The 25,809-nt window shown below is 54.8% G+C and overlaps 3 protein-coding genes across 3 annotated transcripts in view; 2 read left to right on the forward strand and 1 right to left on the reverse strand.

Annotated features, from left to right (window-relative positions):
* Positions 1 to 25,809, reverse strand: part of LOC146421908 (olfactory receptor 14A16-like) — a 180,161-nt gene that overhangs the window by 88,443 nt on the left and 65,909 nt on the right. The gene's annotated exons all lie outside the window — the stretch shown is intronic.
* Positions 4,340 to 5,408, forward strand: LOC146421913 (olfactory receptor 14J1-like). The gene has a single exon (XM_085046819.1). It carries the CDS (start codon positions 4,340 to 4,342, stop codon positions 5,267 to 5,269), a length of 930 nt encoding a protein of 309 aa, XP_084902945.1. The 3' UTR covers positions 5,270 to 5,408.
* LOC146421914 (olfactory receptor 14A16-like) lies at positions 21,865 to 22,797 on the forward strand. The gene has a single exon (XM_085046951.1). The coding sequence runs from the start codon at positions 21,865 to 21,867 to the stop codon at positions 22,795 to 22,797; it is 933 nt and encodes a 310-aa protein (XP_084903077.1).

Consider the following 25,809-nt stretch of genomic DNA (forward strand, 5'->3'; position numbering starts at 1 on the left):
CCCCTTTCCTCCTTGTTCTCCCACTTTATACACTGAGTGTGATGTCCTATGGTCTGGGATATCCCTGGGGTCAGCTGGGGTCACCTGTCCTGCCTGTGTCTCCTCCCAACCCCCATGGACCCCCAGCCCCTCCCCAGCATGGCTGGACAAGGGGCAGGAAAGGCCTTGGCTCTGTGCAAGCTCAGCAAGAACAAAACCATCTCTGTGATCAACCCTGTGCTCAGCACAGCCCCAAACAGCCCCAGAGAGAGCCCTGGGAAGGAAATTCCCTCTGCCCCACCCAAAGCAGCACCCCATGGCCATCCAGCATCACCACAGCTCCAGGGATTCCTTTCCATGCCTTGACCCTGGCCAGGGGACATTGGGATGGTTGCCATGGCAGCCAGCTGTGGCACAGGGCTCAGTGCTCATGTCCATGGCAACACAGCCCAGCCCGGCCCTGAGTGCAGGTGACAGTGACAATCCCCATCACAACAGGTCCCATGAACCCAACCTCAGCAAAGTGTCTCCTGCAGGTTGTCCTGGCATTGGAGAGTAGAACAGGGCTTTGTGCTGGTTGCCATGGCAACCTCTGTACCAATGATGCCCTATGGTGGTTGCCATGGCAACCTCTGTACCAATGATGCCCTATGGTGGTTGCCATGGCAACCTCTGTACCAATGATGCCCTATGGTGGTTGCCATGGCAACCTCTGTACCAGTGATGCCCTATGGTGGTTGCCATGGCAACCTCTGTACCAATGACGCCCTATGGTGGTTGCCATGGCACCCGAGCCCAGCAGTGTCTCAGTGCAAGTGTCCCTGCCATCAGTCCCTCCAAGGGGTTTCCATGGCAACTGCCATGACAGGTGACCCAGGTGTCACATCCCAGTGCTGGTTGCCATGGAAACAGTCCCCAGCACTGACCCTTTCTGTCAGGCTGACCTGGCCTTTGGCCCTGGCACTGGGCTTTGCTGCTGGTTCCGCGGCGCCTGCCCAGCCAGCGCGGCACAGGGCAGGTGGCCATGGCACAAACCCCAGCCATGGATCCCCTGTGCCTCTGGGCAGTGACACCAGCCCTGAGCAATGGGCTGCTGCCGTGGGGTCAGTGAAGTGACCATGGCAACAGCCCCTTGCAATGCCCAGTGCAGGTTGGGATGAGAATCCACCCTCAGCCTGGCCCAGGGCAGGGCTGCAGTGCCCTTCCCAGCAGCCTGGCTGCACAGCAGCACTTCCAGGGCTCTCTGCATTTCCCTTCCCTCACTCTTGGCTCACTCACACACCTCCCAACAGCCCCTTGGTGCTTTGAGCTGCAAGGAGTTCAAAGCTTCTCTGTCCTTCAGCAGTTGGTCTAGTTCTGCCTTCAGCCAACTCTTGATTTGTGTTTATTGTAGAACTTCCTGTGTGTCCAAAACATTCCTTGCAGAGTTCTGCCTGGCTTGGGGAAGGGGAACCCCCTTGGTGGCACCTTGGGCTTGGCACACACTTGAGGAGAGTGTCTGTTTTCAGTGGGGAAACTCAGAAATTTAGAAGTTTTAGATTGCTTCAAAAAAGTATTTCTCCATATCTATGATAGGAAACCTTCCTAATGAACTGCACCAGACCAGAGGGAAATCAAGGCAGAGCCATGGTTTGTCAGAACTTGCTTGATCCTAATGAGCCCTGTGGTGCATTTGGTGCTGAGCCCTTGAACCTCAGGGCAAACCTGAGAGGAGATTGCACAAACCTTTCCAGGAGTCACAGTCAGAAGAAAAACCCAAAGTGTCTCCAAGCATTAATGGTTCCCACTGAGGTCCATAACCAACACAGGATCCTCCTGGACTCCTTGGAGGAGAGAACTGGAGGCCATGATTGCACAAAAACCTCCAAGAGACTCAGTGTAGAAAGAAAAATCCAAAGTACCTTAAAAATCCTTGAGTATCTGGAAGCAATAATGAGCTCTACTGAGTGTCATTACTAACAAGGGCTCTCAAGGGATTAATTAAAGCAGATAATTGGAGGCCAGATTGCACAAACCTCTCAGAGACTCAGTGTCAAAAAGAAGGACTTTAATAAACCCTGAGTACCTTGAAGCATTAATGAGCCCCACTGAGTGTTGTTACTGACAGAGAATCTCAAGGGACTCATTAGAGCAGATAATTGGAGGCCATGATTGCACAAAGCTCTCAGAGACTCCAAGGCAAAAGCAAAACCCAAAGTTCTTTGACAAACCTGCAGTCCCTGGGAGCATGAAGGAGCCCCCAGGGCCATTCCTGACCAAGGCTCCCCAGGGACTCCTTCCAGCAGATCCCTGAGGCCACTGGGATATGGGGGGTAGGGGGGATGCTGAGGGCAGGACAAGGGGGTGACAGTGCCCAGCCTTGCTGGGGCTGTGCCAGGAGGCCCCAGTGCCTCAGGACAAGGTGTCTCCTCACAGCTCTTGGTGGTTCAGAAGCTGCTGTGCCCAAGGGCACCAAGAATTGGCTTCTGTTTGTCCCACCCTGTCATCACTGCCTCCAATTTCTTCCTCTAACTGGAATCTGGGGACACTTTCTCAGTCATGTCCCTCACTGGGACCCATTAAAACTTCAAGAAACATTCACATTTCATTCTAACTGAATTTGTGAGAGGTTTCTGTAAGTCCCTCCCAGGGACTAATGTCCAGGGCCTGAGCAACAAAGCCCCAAGAGGCTCATTACAGTCCTTGTGCTGTTGCTGTGCTGCTGAGCTGGGCTGGGCTCCTGGCACAGAGGGAACTCCTGGCTACCAAGATGAGCTTCAAAAAGGCATTTCTTCTGAGGAGCAGTTTCTCTCCCAGCCCAGCAGGGCTGAGGGTGCTGCCTGCAGGTACCTGAGAGGAGTGAAGCAGAGAGAGGCTTAAAGCAACTGGAAGGACAATTCTGAGCTTATTCATGGAGAAATCTTCACAACTTCTGACACAGTAAGTCTCTGGTTGCAGGGATCTCCTAAAGCTGACACGTGGCAGCACTGATATGACTGTAAGGATGGCTCTGCTGGTGTTTCTGGTTTGGGGGAGGATGTGCTGCAGAGCGGGGCTGCCCTGGGCACCGTCAGAGGGACAGGGCAGGACAGCTCCTGCTGCCAGGGATGGCTGCAGGCTGGGAAGGTGGGGGTGCAGCCAGTGGTGCCCAGGGCTGTCCTGCAGAGCAGCTCCTGCAGCCCTGAGGGCTCTTTGCCATGGCAGGGGATCTGCCAGCTGCCCTGAGCAGCAGAGCTCTTGTGTCCCCTGGCAGCCAGCACAGCCCTCAGCCCGGGGGCTCGGGGCCCTCAGTCCCCTCCTGGGCCGGCAGAGCAGCACCAGAGATGAAGGGCATCTCTCCTGCCATTGCCCATTCCCTGCTGACCAGGGCCTGAGGGCGACTGTCCTGCACTGCTGCTGCCTGCGAGGGGCTGTGCAGGGCTGGGCAGGGAAAGGCTTTTCCTCAGGGCTCGGCTGTCTCTCTCCTTGCCTTGCTCAGCTGCTCCTGGCATTGCTGACAGGCTCTCTGGCAATGGCAGTTGCAGCTGCAGGGTCAGGCACAGCCCTTGGGGCTCCTCTTGTGCAGGGTGAGCACAGCAATGAGGTGTCCCAGCTCCCTCTGCCCTGGGCAGCTCTGGGCAGGGTAGGCTGGCAGGCTGGCAATGAAATGACTCTCCTCAAGCAGTTCCACGGCCAGGACCCTTGGTGTGTCCTCGGGGTGTCCATCCAAGCTGTGAGCTGCCTTCCAGGGGACACTAGGGGACAGGAGTGTCCTTGGCCAGCAGTGGGGCTGAGACTCTGTGAAAGGCTGAGCCATTTGGCTCTGCTGTGAGTCCCTCTGCTCTCAGCTGTGTCACGGTGATTTTCAGGGGAACACAGTGACTGTCCTTGATCTCAGAAAGGGCAGCTGGGAACAGATGGAGCACCAGAGCAGCTCCCCTCACCCTTCACTGAGTTACAGCCAATCCTCTTGCCTTGCACAGTTCTCTCTGTTCTCCCTGAGCACAGCAGGAAATCCTCTCAAATTGCCTTTGGCTGTCACTGTTCCTTAGCCCTGGGACAGGAGATGCTGCCAAGCTCCTCTGCCTTAGGGGCAGTTTGGTCTGATGAAGTCCAACCCAGGACTGGTCCCTGTCCCCCATTCCCATGACCCACTGCTGCAGAGCAGAGCTGACTCCTCAGTGTCCATGGGCAGAGCCACTGCTTGTCACAGCAACAGGGCCAGATCCCAGCAGAGCTCCAGGCATGGGGCTGGAGGAAGAGCTCTGAGAAAAGGGAAATTGGGTGGCACAGAGTGGGAGGGGCAGGGCTGGGAGAAAGGGCTTGGCCATTGCTCAGGAAAGTCTCTCTTGACTTGTCACTTTCTCCTCCATGAACAGGTCCCCGTGGCCAGAGGATCAAAATGTCCAACAGCAGCTCCATCAGCCACTTCCTCCTCCTGCCATTCGCAGACACACGGCAGCTGCAGCTCCTGCACTTCTGCCTCTTCCTGGGCATCTCCCTGGCTGCCCTCCTGGCCAACAGCCTCATCATCAGCGCCGTAGCCTGGAACCACCGCCTGCACACCCCCATGTTCTTCTTCCTGCTCAACCTGGCCCTGGCTGACCTGGGCTCCATCTGCACCACTGTCCCCAAAGCCATGCACAATTCCCTCTGGGACACCAGGGACATCTCCTATGAAGGATGTGCTGCACAGCTCTTTCTGTTTGTCTTCTTCATTGGAACAGAATTTTCCCTCCTCACCATCATGAGCTATGACCGCTATGTGTCCATCTGCAAACCCCTGCACTATGGGACCCTCCTGGGCAGCAGAGCTTGTGCCCACATGGCAGCAGCTGCCTGGGCCTGTGGCTTTCTCTACGCTCTGCTGCACACAACCAATACATTTTCCCTGCCCCTGTGCCATGGCAATGCCCTGGGCCAGTTCTTCTGTGAAATCCCACACATCCTCAAGCTCTCCTGCTCACATTCCTACCTCAGGGAAATTGGGCTCATTGTCGTTAGTGCCTGTTTGGTATTTGGTTGTTTTGTGTTCATAGTTTTCTCCTATGTGCAAATCTTCAGGGCTGTGCTGAGGATCCCCTCTGAGCAGGGACGGCACAAAGCCTTTTCCACATGCCTCCCTCACCTGGCTGTGGTCTCCCTGTTCCTCAGCACTGCCACTTTTGCCAACCTGAAGCCTTCCTCCATCTCCTCCCCAGCCCTGGATCTGGCAGTGTCGGTTCTGTACTCAGTGGTGCCTCCAGTACTGAACCCTCTCATCTACAGCCTGAGGAACCAGGAGCTCAAGGCTGCAGTGTGGAGACTGATGACTGGACAATTTCAGAAATAGTGAAGTTGTCGCCAATTTCTGGAAATCACTTGATATATGAGTCATCCTTGATTGTTCTTGTTGGTTTGCTTGTGTTTTTTTCCTTTGTTTTATTTTTTTTAATACTGACAAAAAATAAAGGTCATTTTTTGTGCCATTTATTATTTTTCTTCTCTCCATCGTCTCTTTGAGCCACAGTCTGTGTCAATAAGGGGCTGTTCTCTCAGTGGCTTTAAACAAACTAAAGGATCTCCTAGCCAAGTTTTCACCAGAGATCCCCCTTTTGTTCCCTTCTGTGGAGCTGCAGCAGCAATGTCTGTGTGCAGAGCTGGGGCAGATCAGGGGTGGCACAGCAGCTGTGCCAAGGAGCAGCAGCACTTGGTGTTGCCAGTGCTGCTCCCGTGCCACTGCCCCGCTGCCCTGCTGCCCCTCGTGTTGCTGTAGGGCCTGAGTGCTCTCGGGGTCGCTGCCAGTGCTGGGGGTGGCAGTGCCGGGGCTGCAGCAGGGACAGGCCATGGGCACTGCTGGGGCACAGCTGACGCCTCAGGGCAGGGCCTGGGGGCTCGAGGCTCCTTGCCCAGGCTCTCTCCAGAACACGCCCAGGCCAATGCTGAGCAGAGAAAACCCCCGTGAGCAGCTGCAGGGTGGCCGTGGGCAGGCTGGGGGCAAACAGCATGGCTGGGGCTCTGCAAGGTGCCTGGGGGAGCCGGGAAGGAGCAGCAGAGCAGGGGCTGATCCATTCCCACTGTGCTGGACAGCCCAGGGCAGCGTCCCAGAGCGTCCTCATGGAGCTGCCAACAACATCCCCCCTTGGCAGCCCTGGCCTCTCCCCCAGCTCCCAGAGCTGCTTGATCCTTCCAGGCAGAGACACGGCAGCACTGGCTCAGGAGCCCTGTTTGCATTGCACACAGCAGGCGTGAGCACCCCATGCTGTTGGTGTGGGGAGATGAACCTGAGTGAGCAAACACCATCAGCCCTGGGGGCCAGCAAGGGCTGGGGATGGGAGGGAAACCACTCAGCTTTGTTGTGACCTCTGAAGTCAGCCAGAAAGTTTGTTCCCATGAGCTGTGAGTTTCCTGTCCCACTGCAGACGTTTTTGCTCAGAGCCAGGGCTGCCTGGCAGCCACCCCCAAACAGTCCTGAGCATTTCCTTTGCTTCACCTTTGCTTTCTTTCCTCTCTCCTGCTCCAGATTTCTTCCCATTTCCCATCCCTGTCCCCTCCCCTGCAAACAGCCCATCCCTGTTTGCCCTTTCCTCTCTGGCCCCACTCCCCATTTCAGTTCCTGACTTGGCACCATGGGAACATCCCTTGGTGAGCAGGATCATCCTACAAGTGCTTCTTGAATTGTCTGCAGGGTCCTGCAGTGCCTGGTGCTGTTCCCTTGCCAGTGGCAGCACAGGCCAGGGGGCACATCTGGACTGCTGTGTGTGGCTGTGAGGCTCCCTGTTGTGGGGCAGTGAGGAGGAGCTGGAGAGGCTCTGCAGGACTGACAGGATGGGCTTTGGGGCCTGTGGGGAGAAGCTGAGGGCCATGGGCTGCTGGACCTTCTGCAGAGGAGGCCCAGGGCTCATCCTGCAGCTGCTTCAAGGGTGCTTTCAGAGAATTACAGAATCAAGGAGGTTGGAAAAGACCTTTGAGGTCATCAAGTCCAACCTGTGACCTAACAGCACCTTGTCTGCCCTGAGCCTCCTCTTCTCCAGGATAAACAACCCCAGCTCCAAACTCAGCCACTCCTCACAGCACTTGTGTTCCAGACCCTTCCCCAGCCTTGTCGCCCTTCTCTGGACACACTCCAGCCCCTCAATGTCCTTCCTAAACTGGGGGCCCAGAACTGGACACAGCACTCGAGGTGAGGCCTCACCAGTGCCGAGTACAGGGGAAGAATCACTGCCCTGCTCCTGCTGGCCACACCATTCCTGATCCCGGCCAGCTGCCATTGGCCTCCTTGGCCACCTGGGCACACTGCTGGCTCATGTCCAGCCTGCTGTCCATCAGTGCCCCCAGGTCCCTTTCTGCCTGGCCACTGTCCAGCCACTCTGTCCCCAGCCTGTAGCACTGCAGGGGTTGTTGTGGCCAAAGTGCAGGACCTGGCACTTGGTCTTGTTAAACCTGACATTGTTGGACTTGGCCCCTGGATCCAGCCTGTCCAGGTCCCTCTGCAGAGCCCTCCTACCTTCCAGCAGATCCACTGAGTTGGTTTCACCCAGCTGAGTTGGTTTCACCCAGCTGAGTTGGTTTCACCTCAGCTCCATGAGGCCCTAGAGTTTCACAATGGTTTGCATGATTCCATGAGTCTCCATAGCATTCTGATGGCTCCTTGGTTCCCCAAAGTCCTGCAGTGTCACAATGCCTCCTTGGTTCCATGAGGTCTCACAGGTCAGCAATGATCTCCTTGGTTCCACAGTGCCCAAATGGCCTCTTGGTTCCACAAGGCGCCATGGTGCCAAAATTGTATTCTTCATTCCACGAGTCCACACAATGTAACAACTGCCCCGAGCTTATGAGAGGTCCTGCAGTGTCCCAGTGCTCTCTGTGCCTCCACATGGCTCCACTTAGTACGCTTGGCCCTTGGTTCCATGAGGCCCTGCAGTGTCACAATAGCCCCATCGTTAAACAAGGCCACACAGTGTCACAATGGTCTTCCTTATTCCATTTAGCCCCACAGTGTCACAGTGGCTTCTTGCTTCCAAGAGTCCTCAGAGTTGCACAATGGCCCTTTGGTTCAGCAAGGCCCCACAGTGTCACAGTGGCCTCCGTAGTTCCACGAGGACTCAAAATGTCACAATGGCCCCTTGGCTCTATGATGCTATGCAATACACGGTGTCACTTTGGTCCTCTTAGTTCCACAAGACCCCACAGTGTCACAATGGCCTCTTGCTTCCCTGGGGCATTGCAATGTCACAATTATCACAGAATCACAGAATCATCCAGGTTGAAAAAGACCTTTGAGATCATCAAGTCCAACATTTGAACCAACACCACCTTGTCAGCCAAACCATGGCACCAAGTGCCACATTCAGTCAAACACCTCCAGGGACAGTGACTCTGGGCAGCCCAATCCAATGCCCAATCACTCTTTCTGTGTAGAACCTCTTCCTAATGTCCAGCCTAAATCTCCCCTGGCACAGTTTAAGGCTGTCCCCTCTTGTCCTCTCACTGTTTGCCCAGGAAAAGACACTGACATCCATCTGGCTGGGTGCAAATGTAGACCTTCTGGAGGGTAGGAGGGCTCTGCAGAGGGACCTGGACAGGCTGGATCCAGGGGCCAAATCCAACAATGTCAGGTTTAACCAGACCAAGTGCCAGGTCCTGCACTTTGGCCACAACAACCCCTGCAGTGCTACAGGCTGGGGACAGAGTGGCTGGACAGTGGCCAGGCAGAAAGGGACGTGGGGGCACTGATGGACAGCAGGCTGGACATGAGCCAGCAGTGTGCCCAGGTGGCCAAGGAGGCCAATGGCAGCTGGCCTGGATCAGGAATGGTGTGGCCAGCAGGAGCAGGGCAGTGATTCTTCCCCTGTACTCGGCACTGGTGAGGCCTCACCTCGAGTGCTGTGTCCAGTTCTGGGCCCCCAGTTTAGGAAGGACATTGAGGGGCTGGAGTGTGTCCAGAGAAGGGCAACAAGGCTGGGGAAGGGTCTGGAACACAAGTGCTGTGAGGAGTGGCTGAGTTTGGAGCTGGGGTTGTTTATCCTGGAGAAGAGGAGGCTCAGGGGAGACCTCATCACTCTCTACAACTCCCTGACAGGAGGCTGCAGCCAGGTGGGCTTTGGGCTCTTCTCCTGGACAACAGTGAGAGGACAAGTGGACACAGACTTTAGCTGCAACAGGAAAGATTTAGGCTGGACATTAGGAAAGAATTCTTCACAGAAAGAGTGATTGGGCATTGCAATGGACTGTCCAGGGAGGTGGTGGAGTCACTGTCCCTGGAGGTGTTTAAGGAAAGACTGGATGTGGCACTTGGTGCCATGGTCTGGGTGACAAGGTGGTGTTGGGTCAAAGGTTGGACTTGATGATCTCCAAGGTCTTCTCCAACCTGGTTGATTCTGTGATGATTGTGACACTGCAGGGCCCCAGGGAAGCAAGAGGCCATTGTGACACTACGGGATAAAACGGAACCAAGGACCCATTGTGACACTGTGGTGCTCCATGGAACCAAGGAGTCCATTGTGACACTACAGAACCAAGGAGACAATTACTGCCCTGCAAGACCTCATGGATCCAAGGTGCCATTGTGACACTTTAGGGCCCAAGGAACCAAGGGGCCATTGTGACACTACAGAGCCTCATGGAATCATGGAGACCACTGTGACACTCTAAGGCCTCATGGAGGAGGGTGCAGCCAGGTGGGGATTGGGCTCTGTTCCCAGGGAACATGGGAGAGGTTGAAAGCAAATGTCTTAAGCTGTGCTATATGAAATCTAGGATGGATATTAGGAAGAAGTTCTTCACAGAAAGGGTCATTGGGTATTGGAAAGGGCTGCCCAATACCAACACCCAGTTGGAAAGGGAGGTGGTGGAGTCACTGTCCCTGGAGCTGTTTAAGGAAAGATTGGATGTGGCACTTATAGCCACAATCTGGTGACAAGGTGGTGTTAGGTCACAGGTTGGACTTGATGGTCTCAAAGGTCTTTTCCAACCTGGTTAATCCTGTGATTCTGTGATTGTGTCCCTGGGGCACCAGGAGCTGCCTGAAGAGCCCTGGGGCCAACTCTCTGCTGCTGTCCTGGGCAGCAGGGCTGGCCCTGGGGCTGCAGGAGCTGCCTGAGCTGAGCATCTCCTGAGCATTCCAGAGCCAGAGTCACTGTCCCTGACCTCCAGTGCCTCCAGTTCCTGCTGCAGGGCCAGGCAGGGCTGGGCTGCTCTGCAGGGCTGCAGATGGGACATGGATTTCAGTGCTGGGAGATGGAGAGAAGGAGCAGATTCCAGCAAGGCTGTGCCTGGGACAGCTTGGGTGCCACAGGAGCTTTAGCAGGGTGTGGGAAGAAGGCAGGAGTTGGGAATCCCACAGGAATTGGCCATTCCTCAGCCAAACACAGCTTTTTGTCTGAAGCATCAACAAGGGAGGACAGAGGGGCATGAGGAAATCTTTGGGAGCTCCCAGTGTCAGAGGGAGGTGGGGAAATGGGGCAGTGGGTAAAGTTTGCAAGGGAAGCAGCACAGGCCTAGGCCAGGGGAGGAGAGCTGCAGTGGGGTGACCAAAGGCCTTGGAGGGGCTGGGACCACCCCCTGCCAGCAGCAATGACATTTGTGTCCCCTGGCTGTGGCTGCTGTCCCTGCCACTGAGGCCCATGAGAAGACACCAGTTCCTTGCAGCCCCAGGGCTTGTGGCCTCCTCCCCCAGCCCACAGAGCTTTGCAGGGCTCCTGCTGCTCTCCTGCCCTCACCATCCCACACCCCACATCCCACTGCTCCAGGAGAGCCACGAGCATCCTGTGAGGCCACCGATCCCCATTGCCAGGGCATGGGGTCAGGCCTTGGCTGTCCTGCTTGGCCAAGCCCAGGCAGGGCTTTCACAGCCACATTGCAGAGTCCATTTCCCTCCTGGAGCCGCTGGTGCCTCTGAGTTCTGCTTCCCCAGCCCCAGGGATGCTCTCCTTGGCTGCTCATTGCCCCCATGGTCTCTTGGCAGGGATGGCCTCAGTGGGGGCTGCTGACATCCTCAGCAACTTGGAGGTTGCTGCTGAATTTTCTTTCTCCAGAGGCTTGTTCAGCCTTCAGCTCTTTACTTCAGGAATTCAGTGCCAAAGGCTCATTAACATTTCAAAACACCCTAACGAGACAAGCCCCTGGGAATAATTTAGGTTTTCAATTGTTTTATGGTTAATTATACGGGTTTCAGAAGTCTTTTGACAGTGAGTGTGTTAACGTAGGGTTAAAATGTTTCTAAAATCGGGAGTTATAAATAGGCTTTGGGAACAGGGATAGGTAAGAACTGCATGTATGAGCTCAGGGTGACATGAACATGAAGATTGTTTAGAAAATATCAGGGATTGTTTCAGCTAAATCATCCGGCTTCACACCTGCAAAATAAATCAGAAATATTGCGGGAGGAGGGGGGCTTAGAGTCATGCTTGGGGGAAAATAATGGAACAATATTAAGTTAATGATTAACATATGATCATACCACTGTTACGTAAGGGGAAAGTATCAAATATATTCACTTCAGATCAATGTCGAAGTCAGATTTGGGTCTCACCCCTGTCTTCCTGAGCTTAAATAAAAGGGACCTGCACATAACCTTCGTGATTATGTGTTATCCATGCTAACAAGTACACTGTATTTAAAACAATGCAGAGAGAATTATTTTGTCCTGTTCAGTTTTCTTTTCCTGTTCATCAATTGATAACAGCAAGCTCCAATTGATATTGATCCCTAGCATCTCCTAATGCAGTCTGAATAGATATGAAAATCAATACCTTTATGGCTGACAATCAATCAGACTCATTCCCTAACCCCCTCCCCACCATTTCTCTCCTCCAAGCCCTGGGACTCAGAGCAGCCTTGTGCAAATCTCAGCTTCCTCCACTCCAGGCTGCACCTGCAGCTTTCAGCTCTTTGGCACAAACTCCCAGCTGCTTTCCTTGGAGAAGGAGCTGCCTGAGACACAGAGGGATGTTCATTACTTGTCAGCACACTGAACCAAAGGAAGGCACAGCTCCATTAAAAAAAAAAGTCTGCTATGTATTTAATCCACTTTCCACAGCAGACAGTCTCATACCAAGAGGGAGGTGCAAGTGCAACCACTGGAGTGGGAACCACAAGTGATCAGGTTTGTGTCCTTTGGGGTCAGGAACTGGTGAGACTCTGGGGCCCAGAAAGGTTACCCTTCATGGCCAGCAGACAAAACTTGAACAGGACACATTTTAATAACCATCACAGCTCTTCCCTCAGCTCTGTGCAACATCCCAGTAGCCTCCAATGAGTCCACCATGCACAAGGGATTTCTGCAGAAAATAAATTTTAGGCAAAGATGATGCTGTGATAGTTATAAACACATTTAAGATGTTGTATCAGGATGCTCTGTCTGGACTGGGGGTAAAACAGCTCAAACAATGCTTCATTTGCAAAGCTGTCCATGGTGGATGTTTTGGAAAAACACATAGCAGCCTGACTCATTCTAGCTCCTCCTTCCTGGCTGAACCTCTCCTCCTTCACCTTCCACCCATTGTCTTTTGTCTCCCACCAGCACCCTGATGAAGAGCCTGGCTCTGTGTTCTCCATCACCTCCTCGCTGGCACTGCCAGGCTGGGATGAGGAGCCCCTCAGCCTTCCCTTCTCTGGGCTGGACAAGCCCAGCTCTCTCAACCTCTCTCCACAGCTAAAGGGCTCCAGCCCCACCTTGGAGGCTCTTCACTGACCCTGCTGCAGCTGCCAGACATCTTTCCTGCTCTGGGGAACAAAATCCAGGCCACAGTGACCTGGAGAATCCACTTCCTTGATGTCCTCCCTGGTCACACAGCCCCAGCCCCTTGTCCCGGTGTTCTTCTCTGGGGGTTGATTCATGGAACATCCTCTGGGAAAGGCTGCAGCACGGGGGAGAAAAGGTGCCCAGAGGGACAGGGGACCCCACTGTACATGAGTAACAGGAAGGTATTCTCTAAGGGAGGGAAGCTGTGAGGGAGGGCCTGGGCTGGAGGGCCCAACCCAGTGACCCTACACAGCCCTCTGTGATGTCAGAGGTTGCTCTGTGATGTCACTCTGCCCTCCTCTATGATGTGAGTCTGCTCTGTGATGTCACAGCCTGCTTTGTAACATCACAGCCCACCCCGTGCTGTCACAGCTGGCTCTGTTATGTCACACCACCATCCTGTGATGTCACAGTCTACCCTGTGATGCCACACAGCTGTCCTGTGATGTCACAGCCTGCTCTGTGATGTCACACAGTCCCCTCTATTATGCCATAGCTGCATGATGACACACATAACCCACTCTGTGATGTTTTAGTCCACTCTGTGACCTCACACAACCCATCCTGTGATGTCACACAGCCCCTTTCTTGCATCATAGCTGCTCTGTGGCTCTGTGACACAGCCACAGAGGTGACTCTATCACACAGTACCCCCAGGACATCACAAAGCCACTCCATAATGTCATAGCTGTTCTGTTACCTCACATCATTCTCTCTGGAATGTCCCCTGGTGTCACCTTGGGGCAGGGTGAGTAGGCAGCCTGTGCCAGTAGGTGCATTTGGGCTCCTCTGTCTGCAGCCCCCAGTGCCCAGAGGTGCCCAGCAGCTCTCGCAGGCTGCAGAACCTCCATGCCACCCCAGAGAGCCACAAGTGTCTGTCCTCATCCTGGAGGATCTGGCACTGCTTGGAATCCTTGCCAGAGCTTAGCTGTGCAGTGACCGCAGGGCTCAGCAGGGCAGGGACCTCCTGGGAGCCCCCAAACCCCTCCTGCCCCACGGGTGCCCACAGCAGCCCCAGGGCTGTGCCTGTCTCCATGGCACTATCCCCATGGCACTGTCCCATGGCACTGTCCCCGAGGGTGCCAGGGCTGTGTTTCCCTCTCAGAGGGAAACACAGGCCCTGTGAGGTCCCAGCCACCCCAAACCCCCGGGGGTGCAAGGGAGGTCTCACCTGGATGCAGAGTCTCAGCAGGGAACTGTCCAAGGCCTGAGGGCTGTGGCACAGCAGGGACAGTCTTGGGATACCCCTGGTCACCTCCAGCTTGGTCACAGAGAACTCGGGGCTGCCAAGGGCAGGGATGGCCCTGGTCACCCTCAGGGACACAATGGTCACCCCCTTTGCCCACCCCCTTTGCCCACCCCCTTTGCCCACCCCTCACCACGGTGTCCCCAAGCCCTGCAGGTCCCGCGGTGCCCAGGGGTTGGGATGGGGACCTGCCCCTCCCGGGGTGATTCTGTCACCTCCCTTCCCCTGTCAACTCTGGCTCGGGGCTGCTCAGGGGTCCCGGCAACTCCTGATGACCCCGTGGCACTGGTTTGCCACGTCCCCCAGGAGCCAGGAGAGGTCAGGGGGGCGGGGTCAGGGACAGGAAGGACACACGTTACAACAGTCACCTCCCTGCAGCAGGAGCACTGGGCATCCTCCCTCAGCCGGGAGTGGCCATCGAGGAGAGCCAGGAAGGAACAAGCCTCCTGCAGCGTGGGGAACTCCCCATCCTGTGCCAGGCGTGGGGACAGCCCCATGTCCCCCGGGGTCCTCCGGGGTCCCCAGACCCCCTCAGCTCACCAGCACCTGGCTGTCTGCCGTGGGGAGGGTGAGGAGCTGGTTCTCCTCTGGGCTGCTCTCCCGGCTCGCCGTCTGCTTGGTGCTGACAGTGGCAAAGTTGGGGAAGTCGCACTAGTGCTGGCGCTTCTGTGGGACATCGCCTGGGTGACACCACTGTCACCCATGTCCCCACACCATGGGACCCCCACCACAGGAACCACCAGCACCCTGGAGCCACTGGGGTGCAGGAGGCAGAGGTGGCTGGTGGGGTATCCTCCAGGATGTCAGGCTGTCCCCATGGGTGTCACTCTGTCTTCATGGGTGCCAGGATGTCCAATGGCTGCCAGGCTGTTCCCAGTGATACCAGGCTGTCCCATGGGTGCCACACTGTCCCTCCAGTCCCCATCTCACCAGCTGTGGCTGCAGATCTTTCCAGGCCTCTGGTGCTCCTCCTTGGCAAAGGGCAGCATGTCCAGCACTGCCAGGCTCAGCCCCACAGCCACACAGCCCCTGAGTAAATCCCTGTGGGACTGGGCATGGCACAAGGCTTGGGGGATTCTCCCATCTCCTGCTGTGCCAGAACACCTGAGGTACCCCAACACCCCCTGCCATGTGCTCATATCATCCTCATGTCCCAGTGCCCACGTGAGTCACATCCTGCCTTGGGCTCTGGTTTCCTGCTGCTTCCCTGGCTCTGTCCCTGGGCCATGTCCCCCCCAGAGGACACAGTGACCCCATCTGGGCATCCTGGGGTGCCCTGTGCCCACTGTGGGATGGCCACGAGCAGCTCCAGGTGAGCCAGGTAAGAGGATCCACATCCCCCAGGCACTGGTGGGTGCTGAAGGACCTCGTGCCCAAAGCAAGGACCCTGAGCCATTGTTGGGATTCAGAGCCCTGAGCCAGGACCCCCTGGTGAGAACAAGCACAGAACCCCAAGCCCAGAACCAGGACCCCCAGGGAACAGATGCTGCAGAGGTGTTGGATCAATTTCCTGCAACCCCAGAATATTGGGATTAGTGCAGCTGTAACTCTGCACAAGAGAGTTCTTCATCCACTTTCTCTCTTTTCCTCCCTCTGGCCATGCAGGGAGCTCATGACTTCAGTGTGTGACTCGTGTGTGCAAAGAGCAAATCTGGGCAGAATGGGGGCAGGGAGGGTTTGGGGGCATCTTGGGATCTGTGCTGGGCACAGAACGTGTTTTCCATTGGTCTGAGACTGTCTGCTGTGGAAAGTGGATTTAATATACAGCAGAGCAATGTTTTTTTGTTTCTTTTTATGGAGCTGTGCCTTGCCTTGGTTTAGATTGCAGACAATAAATGAACATCCTTCTGTGTCTCAGGCAGCTCCTTCTCCAAGGAAAGCAGCTGGGAGTTTGTGCCAAGGAGCTGAAAGCTGCAGGTGCAGCCTGGAGTGGAGGAAGCTGAGATTTGCACAAGGCTGCTCTGAGTCCCAGGGGTTGGAGGAGGGAAATGGTGGGGTGGGGGTTAGGGACAGAGTCTGATTGACTGTCAGCAATAAAGGGTCCTGATTTTCATATCTATTCAGACTGCATTAGAAAGTGCTCTGGATCAATATCAATTGGAAATTGTTGAAACCGACCTATATACAGGAAAAGAAAACTAAAACGGACAAATCAATTTGCTCTGCATTGTCTTATATATAGTGTATTCACTTGGAATACACTTCTGAAATCTCTGTAATTAACCACAGAAGAACTGAAGACCTAATTAAATAATTCCCAGAGCCTTGTCTTGTTAGGGTGTTTTGAAATGTTAATGAGCATTTCTCACTGAATTCCTGAACTGAAGAGCTGAAGACAGAACAAGCCTCTGGAGAAATAAAATTCCTCAGGGAGCCTCCAAGTTGCTGAGGATGCATCCTCATCAGAGCAGGAATGAACAGCAATGGGCACAGCTTTCTGGCTGCCCCAGCTCTGGGATGAGCCCTGGGCCTGGAGCAGAACCAGCTCCTGATGGCCACAAGGCCAGGGCTGTTGTGCTGATGTGGGCAGATGGGATAGCAGGAGGGGCTGCAGAGCTCTCAGCATCTCCTGGACAGGAGAGCAGGGCACACAGGGAGCCTCCTTTTCCTTTGGCCAAACACGTTCCCCCATGGCTGGGGCTGAGTCCTCTGGCAGCTCCAGCTGCTGCTGTGCCCTTCAGAGGAGCTGAGGCCGTGGGGCCACTGCCCAGAGCAGCCTGGCCTGAGCAGGGCTGTGGGGCCAGAGGCGGCTGGGCTGTGCTGGGGAGAGGCCCTTGGTGCTGCAGAGAGCTCAGGGCAGCTGGCAGAGCTTGGAGGGAGCTGGGCTGGGCTGAGAGAAGCTGCCAGAGAAACCATCAGTGTCCATCTCAGCCTGTGTGAGCGTGCAGGGGCAGGACTGAGCCCAGGGCTTGTGGGGCAGAGCCAGGGCCTGGGGAAGGGATGGAAAACAGGCAAGTGGCCGAGAGAGGAGGCTGCTCTGTGCCCTTGGTGGCTGCAGGAGGGAAATGCAGAGCTGCTGAGAGATGGGGAGGGGGATTGAATTCCAGCAGACACTGACGTAGGGCTGAGGAATCAAGGGCTCCTTGGCCTGAGTGTGTCCTGGAAAGGTCTCTCATGCCTCTGTGCTCAGGAAGCTCCAAGGGAATTCCCGCGGGGCTCGGCCCTGCCCGGCACAGCTGATGTCCCCCGAGCTCCACACTGCTCCGGACTGGTGCTGCCAGTGCCGCTCGGGGTGAGGCTGCTTTGGGGACACCCAGGGCACAGCAAGGCTGCTTTGGGGACAACCAGGGCACAGCAAGGCTGCTCTGGAGACACCCAGGGCACAGCAAGGCTGCTTTGGGGCTGTGGGCACTGCCCAGCACTGGGGATGGGGCGAGTGGGGATAGCTGGGGCTGTACTGGCGGCACTGGTGGTGTTGGGAGCATCCCAGGCTGCAGGTGAGGAGCTGTGGAGTGAGCAGAGGATGGGAATGGGGTAGATGAGAATGGGGAGATGGGGGGGTAAGATGGAGTGGGACCCCCCAAACCGAGCAGGAGGTGAGTGGGACCCTGCAAAAATCACTGTTTAGCAAATGCAATAAAAGTCACAAAGAATCAAGAGGGATGGTGGGTTACAAACAGAAACTATATTATAGTTTCACCTTCTGTAACAAGGAAGATGTTACCAGATGAAAAATCATCTGCACCTGGGGAGCTCACACATTGCTTGTTCTTCAGAAACCACTGGCCCATGGATCTGCACAATGCCCATAGTGCAAGAAGAACTGGAAAGCGACCAGCTCCAGTTGTGGCAATTTTTTCCAACTCACCAGGCAGTCAGGTGTGACTTTGGGGTCATCAACCACCAGGGGCCACCAAAGTGACCCCCAAGGGCAGAAAAATGTGTAAATGGGAGGGAAAATATGTTAATGATTTTGGGGAAATTATTATCCTATGTATGTTTTTTCTGAGACAATCAATGAATATGTATATAAAATACAGTCAGTCAACAGAACTTTCCTGCACTCAGCATGCATGGTATTTCAGAGGAATTATTGCCTTGTGCATCTGGCTGAATCAAGAATGCTGCTTCTAAATGCTACATTGGTGTTTAGGAGTTTCTGTTATTTTTACTGATTTTTTGGTAACAGTGTTACAATGGCCCCTTGATTCCATGATGCCCCTAGTGTCAGAATGGTCACCTTGGTTCCATGGGCCCTGTAGTGTCACAATGACCTCCTTGGCTTCGCAGTGTCACAGCTGGACTCCTGGTGACATGAGACCCCAGCTGCCACAATGGATCCTTGTTTCCAAAAGGTCTTGCTGTGTCACAATATTCTCCTCAGTTCAGTCAGGCCCCACAGTGTCCCAGTGGTCTCCTTGGTTCCACAGTGTCACAATGGCCCCTTGGTTCCATGAAGCCCTGCAGTGCCACACTGGCCCTTGGCTATACAAGGCCTCACACTATCACAATGATCCCCTTGCTTCCACAAGGCCCTGAAGTGTCACAATTGATTCTATTGGTTCCATGGCACTCTGCAGTGTCACAATGGTGTCCTTCATTCCATAAGGCCCCACAGTGTCACAGTGGATTCCATTGTTCCATGAGTGTCACAATGGCCTTTTGGCTCCACGGGGCTCCGTAGTGCCACAATGATTTCCTTGATTCCATGAGGCTCTACAGTATTACAATGGACTGCTTGGCTCCACATTATCCCAGTGGATCATTGGTTCCATGGGGTCCCTACAAGTCACAATGGATTCCTTGTTTCCATCAACCCCCACACTGTCACAATGGCCCCTTAGTTCCATGACACCCTACACTGTCACAATGGCTCCTTGGTTCCATGGGACCCAACAGTGCCACAATGCACCACTTGGTTCCATTGGCCTCCACAGTGACACAGTGGTTCCTTGATTCTGTGAAGCTGTGCAGTGTCACAATGCTCTCCTTGGTTCCATGAGGCTCTGCAGTGTCAAAATGGCCCCATTGGTTCTATGAGGCCCCAGAGTGTCACAGTGGTCTCCTTGTTTTCCATGGTGCCACACAGTGCCACAATTGTCCCTTGGCCCAACATGGCCCCACAGTGTCACAATCCTTCCTTGCTTCCCTGAAGTCTGGTAGTGTCACAAAGGACTCATTGCTTCCATGGGGCTGCAAAGTATCACAATGGTCCTTTTGTTCAATGAGGCCTGCAGTGTCATAATAGTCTCCATGATTCCATGAGACCCTGCAGTGGCACAATAGTTTCCATTGGTTCCATTTAGCCCCACTGTGTCACTACGGTTCTTCGGTTCTGCAAGGCCTCAAAGTGTAAAAATGGCCTCCGTGGTTTCATGAGTACCTGCTGTGTCACAATGGACCCTTGGTTCCATCATGCCCTAGTGTCACAATGGTCTCCTTGGTTCTGTGTGGCCCTGCTGCCACCAAATCTCTGAAATACCCAAAGAAGACTCTTCAACACTAATTTGGTGTTAAAGAGGGCATCATTTATTCAGGCCTGAGGTCCAAGAGGGAATAACTCCTAACCTTACATGGACTCATGATTCTACAAGTGTGTTGTTTATCTACAGTGGCTTCATGTGTATTACAATTTACCCATTACCATAAAACCCACCCCAAGATCCCAGATTCAGTCCTTATTTTTTCTGTCACTGCACCCTTGAGCCAGATGTTTTCTTTTTCTCTTCCAACCATCCTCGATGGGAAAGCAGACCTGGCATGCTTTGTTTCCCTGCTTAAATTCACAGGCACAGTAAAAATTGAATTAACCCTTCTGGTATCAAGCCCAAGGCTCTGTGTGCCAAGGCAGAGGCAGGCAGGACGCAGAGCTGTCAGCAAAGGAAGGGCCAGCAAGGTGGGGCAGCCGGGGGATGACGACAGCCTGCAGGGACAGAGGCACAGGGCATGGACAGCGTAGGACAGCCTGGGCTGGAGAGGGCAGAGGGATGTGCAGGAGCTGCAAGGCCCTGACAGAGCCAACTTGTGCAGTACTTTGGCCATGGCTGCTGTCCCTGGCCCTGAGGCCATGAGGAGGAGACAAGTGACCCTTGCAGCCCTGGGGCCTCATTGCCTCCTTGTCCCTGCCCAGCAGCCTGGCAGGGGCTGCCCCATGGTCCTGCCCTTGGTATTGCACATCCCCACATGCCAGTGCCCCGGGAAGAGCCTTGAGCACTGAGGGAGGGACAGGATCTGCCTTGCCAGGGGCTGGGGCTCAGGCCTTGGCCCTTTGCATTCCTGAAACACATCCAGGTTTGCTCAGCATCAGAGACACCTTTGCCTTCTTTATCCCCACCTGTCATCACTGCCTCCAGTGTTCTCTGACTGGAACCTGGGGACTCTTTCTCAGTTGTGTCCCTTAGTGGGACACATTGAAACTTTGAGATACTTGGAAGTTTGAATCTGACTTTGAGTTCTTGAGAAGTTTTTTGAAGACACTCTCTCAGGGACTGAGTCTCATGGAAACAACCCCAAATCCCCAAGAGGCTCATTAAAGTCCTTGTGCTGTTGCTGTGCTGCTGAGCTGGGCTGGGCTCCTGGCACAGAGGGAACTCCTGGCAACCAAGAAAAGCCTCAAAAAGGCAGCTCTCCTGAGGAGCAGTTTCTCTCCCAGCCCAGCAGGGCTGAGGGTGCTGCCTGCAGGTACCTGAGAGGAGTGAAGCAGACAGAGGCTTAAAGCAACTGGAAGGACAATTCTGAGCTTATTCATGGAGAAATCTTCACAGCTTCTGACACAGTAAGTCTCTGGCTGCAGGGATCTCCTAAAGCTGACACATGACAGCACTGATATGACTGTAAGGATGGCTCTGCTGCCGTTTCTGGTTTGGGGGAGGATGTGCTGCAGAGCAGGGCTGCCCTGGGCACCGTCAGAGGGACAGGGCAGGACAGCTCCTGCTGCCAGGGATGGCTGCAGGCTGGGAAGGTGGGGGTGCAGCCAGGGGTGCCCAGGGCTGTCCTGCAGAGCAGCTCCTGCAGCCCTGAGGGCTCTTTGCCAGGGCAGGGGATCTGCCACCTGCCAGGGGCAGCTCTCAGCCTGCCTGGGAGCTCCCCATGGAGGATGGAGTGGAGCTTTGGCTGCAAGGAGTGACTCCAGCCAGAGCAGCTCCTGCTGCTGTGGAGTTTCTGCTGCATGGCCAGGGCTGCTCTCAGCTTTCTCCTAAAGGAAAGGGAAAGGGGCTGTCAGGTTTGGATCTGTCACTGAGACTCCTGCACCATCCCACTGGGGATCAGCAGATCTGCCTCAGATCTACCTCAGAAAGTGCCTCCTTACCCTCCTATACCTACAGACAGCACCAGCAGCACCTTGGCTTGCAGCAGCTCTGTTTGTCTGCCGTGCCTTTCAGGAGCTGCTGCCAGGGAGATGCCCCTGGGCAGTGCCCTGTGCTGGGAGGGTTCTGCTGGGCAGAGCTGAGCCCCAGGGCTGGGCTGGGCTGTGGGTGCACTGGTAGGGACAAGGTGGACACAGAGAAACAGCTCCCAATAGGCACAGCTCCAGGCAGCAGAGAGCCAGAGCCACCCTTCGTATCCCTCCCTGTCCAGCTGCTCAGGGAAAGAGACAAGAGTTTAGAGAAAGACATTTTGAAACTGGAGGCTTCAACAATCCGCTTTATTTTTCAAGCACATTTGAAGTACAATCACCCTGAAATGCAGGGAGGTGTAATGAGCAAAGGGCACCTGTGTGGGGACCTGCAGGTCTGACTGCATTGGGCACAGGGAGCTGTGTTTTCCCTCTGGGCTCCCCAGTGTTCAGGCTGAGAGCACTGCTGGAGATGAGGATTTCTGCCACTTCTAAGAAAGGGGCACTAACTCAGCAGTACAAATGCAAGCTCAAAGATAAAAAAATTAAGTGGAAGTTCCCCAAAGAAAAAGTATTAATTTTGAGTGTATTTGTAAAATAATAGCATAGGATTGACTCAAGGAACTTTATCCAACTTGTCAATGTCTTCTTTCGACAGTGCCTGATGCCCAAAGTGAAGAAATGTCCAACAGCAGCTCCATCAGCCACTTCCTCCTCCTGCCATTCGCAGACACACGGCAGCTGCAGCTCCTGCACTTCTGCCTCTTCCTGGGCATCTCCCTGGCTGCCCTCCTGGCCAACAGCCTCATCATCAGCGCCGTAGCCTGGAACCACCGCCTGCACACCCCCATGTTCTTCTTCCTGCTCAACCTGGCCCTCATTGACCTGGGCTCCATCTGCACCACTGTCCCCAAAGCCATGCACAATTCCCTCTGGGACACCAGGGACATCTCCTACTCAGGATGTGCTGCACAGGTATTACTGCTTGTCTTCTTTGTTGGAACAGAGTTTTCCCTCCTCACCATCATGAGTTATGACCGCTATGTGTCCATCTGCAAACCCCTGCACTATGGGACCCTCCTGAGCAGCAGAGCTTGTGCCCACATGGCAGCAGCTGCCTGGGCCAGTGGCTTTCTCAATGCTCTGCTGCTAACAGCCAATACATTTTCCTTGCCTCTGTGCCACGGCAATGCTCTGGGCCAGTTCTTCTGTGAAATCCCACAGATCCTCAAGCTCTCCTGCTCACACTCCAAACTCAGGGAACTTGGGATTCTCCTGTGTAGTGCTTTTCTATTTCTGGGATGTTTTGTGTTCATAGTTTTCTCCTATGTGCAGATCTTCAGGGCTGTGCTGAGGATCCCCTCTGAGCAGGGACGGCACAAAGCCTTTTCCACATGCCTCCCTCACCTGGCTGTGGTCTCCCTGTTTATCAGCTCAGGCACTTTTGCCTACCTGAAGCCTCCCTCCATCTCTTCCCCAATGCTGGACCTCATGGTTTCAGTTCTGTACTCAGTGGTGCCTCCAGTACTGAACCCTCTCATCTACAGCCTGCGGAACCAGGAGCTCAAGGCTGCTATGTGGAGACTGATGGCTGGACGATTTCAGAAACATTAAACTGGTTGCCACTTTCCAAAAATCACTTGTTACAGGAGTCTTCTTTAATAGTTCTTGTTGGTCGGTTGTCGGGTTTTTTTTTTGTTTTAGTTTATTAACATCCACAAATAAATGTCATTGTGCCATTTCTCATTTTGTTTCTCTCCACCTTCACCGAGACCCAGAGTCTGTGTCAATGAGGTGCTGTGCTCTCTGCTGCTTTAAAAAAATTAGAGCATCTCCCAGCCAAGTTTTCACCAGAGATCCCCTTTTCTTCCCTTCCCTGGAGCTGCAGCAGCAATGTCTGTGTGCAGAGCTGGGGCAGATCAGGGGTGGCACAGCAGCTGTGCCAAGGAGCAGCAGCACTTGGTGTTGCCAGTGCTGCTCCCGTGCCACTGCCCCGCTGCCCTGCTGCCCCTCGTGTTGCTGTAGGGCCTGAGTGCTCTCGGGGTCGCTGCCAGTGCTGGGGGTGGCAGTGCCGGGGCTGCAGCAGGGACAGGCCATGGGCACTGCTGGGGCACAGCTGACGCCTCAGGGCAGGGCCTGGGGGCTCGAGGCTCCTTGCCCAGGCTCTCTCCAGAACACGCCCAGGCCAATGCTGAGCAGAGAAAACCTCCATGAGCAGCTGCAGGGTGGCCGTGGGCAGGCTGGGGGCAAACAGCATGGCTGGGGCTCTGCAAGGTCCCTTGGGGAGCCGGGAAGGAGCAGCAGAGCAGGGGCTGATCCATCCCCACTGCGCTGGACAGCCCAGGGCAGCGTCCCAGAGCGTCCTCATGGAGCTGCCAACAACATCCCCCCTTGGCAGCCCTGGCCTCTCCCCCAGCTCCCAGAGCTGCTTGATCCTTCCAGGCACAGACACGGCAGCACTGGCTCAGGAGCCCTGTTTGCATTGCACACAGCAGGCGTGAGCACCCCATGCTGTTGGTGTGGGGAGATGAACCTGAGTGAGCACAAACACCATCAGCCCTGAGGGCCAGCAAGGGCTGGGGATGGGAGGGAAACCACTCAGCTTTGTTGTGACCTCTGAAGTCAGCCAGAAATTTTATTCACATGAGCTGTGAGTTTCCTGTCCCACTGCAGACATTGTTTCTCAGAGCCAGGGCTGCCTGGCAGTCACCCCAAACAGCCCTGAGCATTTCTTCTGCTTCACCTTTGCTTTCTTTCCTCTTTCCTGCTCCACATTTCTTCCTCTTGCCCATCCCTGTCCCCTTCCCTGAAAACAGCCCATCCCTGTTTGCCCTTTCCTCTCTGGCCCCACTCCCCATTTCAGTTCCTGACTTGGCACCATGGGAACATCCCTTGGTGAGCAGGATCATCCTACAAGTGCTTCATGAATTGTCTGCAGGGTCCTGCAGTGCCTCGTGCTGTTCCCTTGCCAGAGGCAGCACAGGCCAGGGGGCACATCTGGACTGCTGTGTGTGGCTGTGAGGCTCCCTGTTGTGGGGCAGTGAGGAGGAGCTGGAGAGGCTCTGCAGGACTGACAGGATGGGCTTTGGGGCCTGTGGGGAGAAGCTGAGGGCCATGGGCTGCTGGACCTTCTCAAGAGGAGGCCCAGGGCTCATCCTGCAGCTGCTTCAAAGGTGCTTTCAGAGAATCACAGAATCAGTGAGGTTGGAAAAGACCTTTGAGATCATCAAGTCCAACCTGTGACCTAACAGCACCTTGTCTGCCCTGAGCCTCCTCTTCTCCAGGATAAACAACCCCAGCTCCAAACTCAGCCACTCCTCACAGCACTTGTGTTCCAGACCCTTCCCCAGCCTTGTTGCCCTTCTCTGGACACACTCCAGCCCCTCAATGTCCTTCCTAAACTGGGGGCCCAGAACTGGACACAGCACTCGAGGTGAGGCCTCACCAGTGCCAAGTACAGGGGAAGAATCACTGCCCTGCTCCTGCTGGCCACACCATTCCTGATCCAGGCCAGCTGCCATTGGCCTCCTTGGCCACCTGGGCACACTGCTGGCTCATGTCCAGCCTGCTGTCCATCAGTGCCCCCAGGTCCCTTTCTGCCTGGCCACTGTCCAGCCACTCTGTCCCCAGCCTGTAGCACTGCAGAAGTTGTTGTGGCTAAAGTGCAGGACCTGGCACTTGGTCTGGTTAAACCTGACATTGTTGGATTTGGCCCCTGGATCCAGCCTGTCCAGGTCCCTCTGCAGAGCCCTCCTGCCCTCCAGCAGATTCATACTTGCAGCCAACCTGCTGTCAACATGGTTCCATGAGGCTCTAGAGTGTCACAATGGTCTCCAGGTTTCCATGGGGCTCCAAAATGTCACAAAGGCCCCTTGGTTCCCTGAGGTCTCACAGTGCAGCAATGGTCTCATTGGTTCCATAAGGCCAAAATGGCCAATTGGTCCCATGGGGCACCATGGTTTCAGAATTGTTTCCTTCTTTCCATGACTCCCAGCAGTGTAGTAAAGACCCTTTGGTTTTATGAGGTCCTGCAGTGTCACAGTGATCTCCATGGTTCCACAAGGCCCCACAGAGTAACATTTGCCCCTCTGTTCCATGGAGCCCTCAAATGTCACAATGGCCCCATCTTTACATGAGGTCCCACAGTGTCACCATTGACTCCTTTTGTCCAGGAGGTCACACAGTGTCACAATGCTCTTCTTGATTCCATGAGGCCCCAGAGTACCACAATGGACTCCTTGGTTGCACAGTGTTACAATGGACCCATGGTTACACAAGATCCTGCTGTGTCACAATGGTCTTCTTGATTCCATGTGGCCCCGTGGTGTCACAGGTGTCCCCTTAGTTTCACAACGCCTTGCTGTGTCACAGTGGCCTCTGAGGTACATGAGGCCCCACAGTATCATAATGGCCCATTGGTTCCCTGAGGCACCACAGTGTCACAATTGTTCCCCAAGTTCCACGAGTCCCTGCAGTATAACAATGTCCCCTTGGTTATGTAAGGCCTGGCTGTGTCAGAATTAACTCTTTGGTTCCATTTAGCCTCACAGTCTCACAATGGCCCCTTGGCTCTATGGTGCCATGCAGTGTCACTAGGGTTCTCTTAGTTTCACGAGGCCCTTTTAA

The sequence above is a fragment of the Lichenostomus cassidix genome, unplaced genomic scaffold (assembly GCF_008360975.1).
Source record: "Lichenostomus cassidix isolate B80296 unplaced genomic scaffold, HeHo_3.0 HiC_scaffold_46, whole genome shotgun sequence".
Classification (NCBI taxonomy): Eukaryota; Metazoa; Chordata; class Aves; order Passeriformes; family Meliphagidae; genus Lichenostomus; species Lichenostomus cassidix.

Bases quoted from the DNA above. Each gene is read 5' to 3' on its own strand.
- LOC146421913 (XM_085046819.1), top strand. From the start codon at position 4,340: ATGTCCAACAGCAGCTCCATCAGCCACTTCCTCCTCCTGCCATTCGCA.
- LOC146421914 (XM_085046951.1), top strand. From the start codon at position 21,865: ATGTCCAACAGCAGCTCCATCAGCCACTTCCTCCTCCTGCCATTCGCA.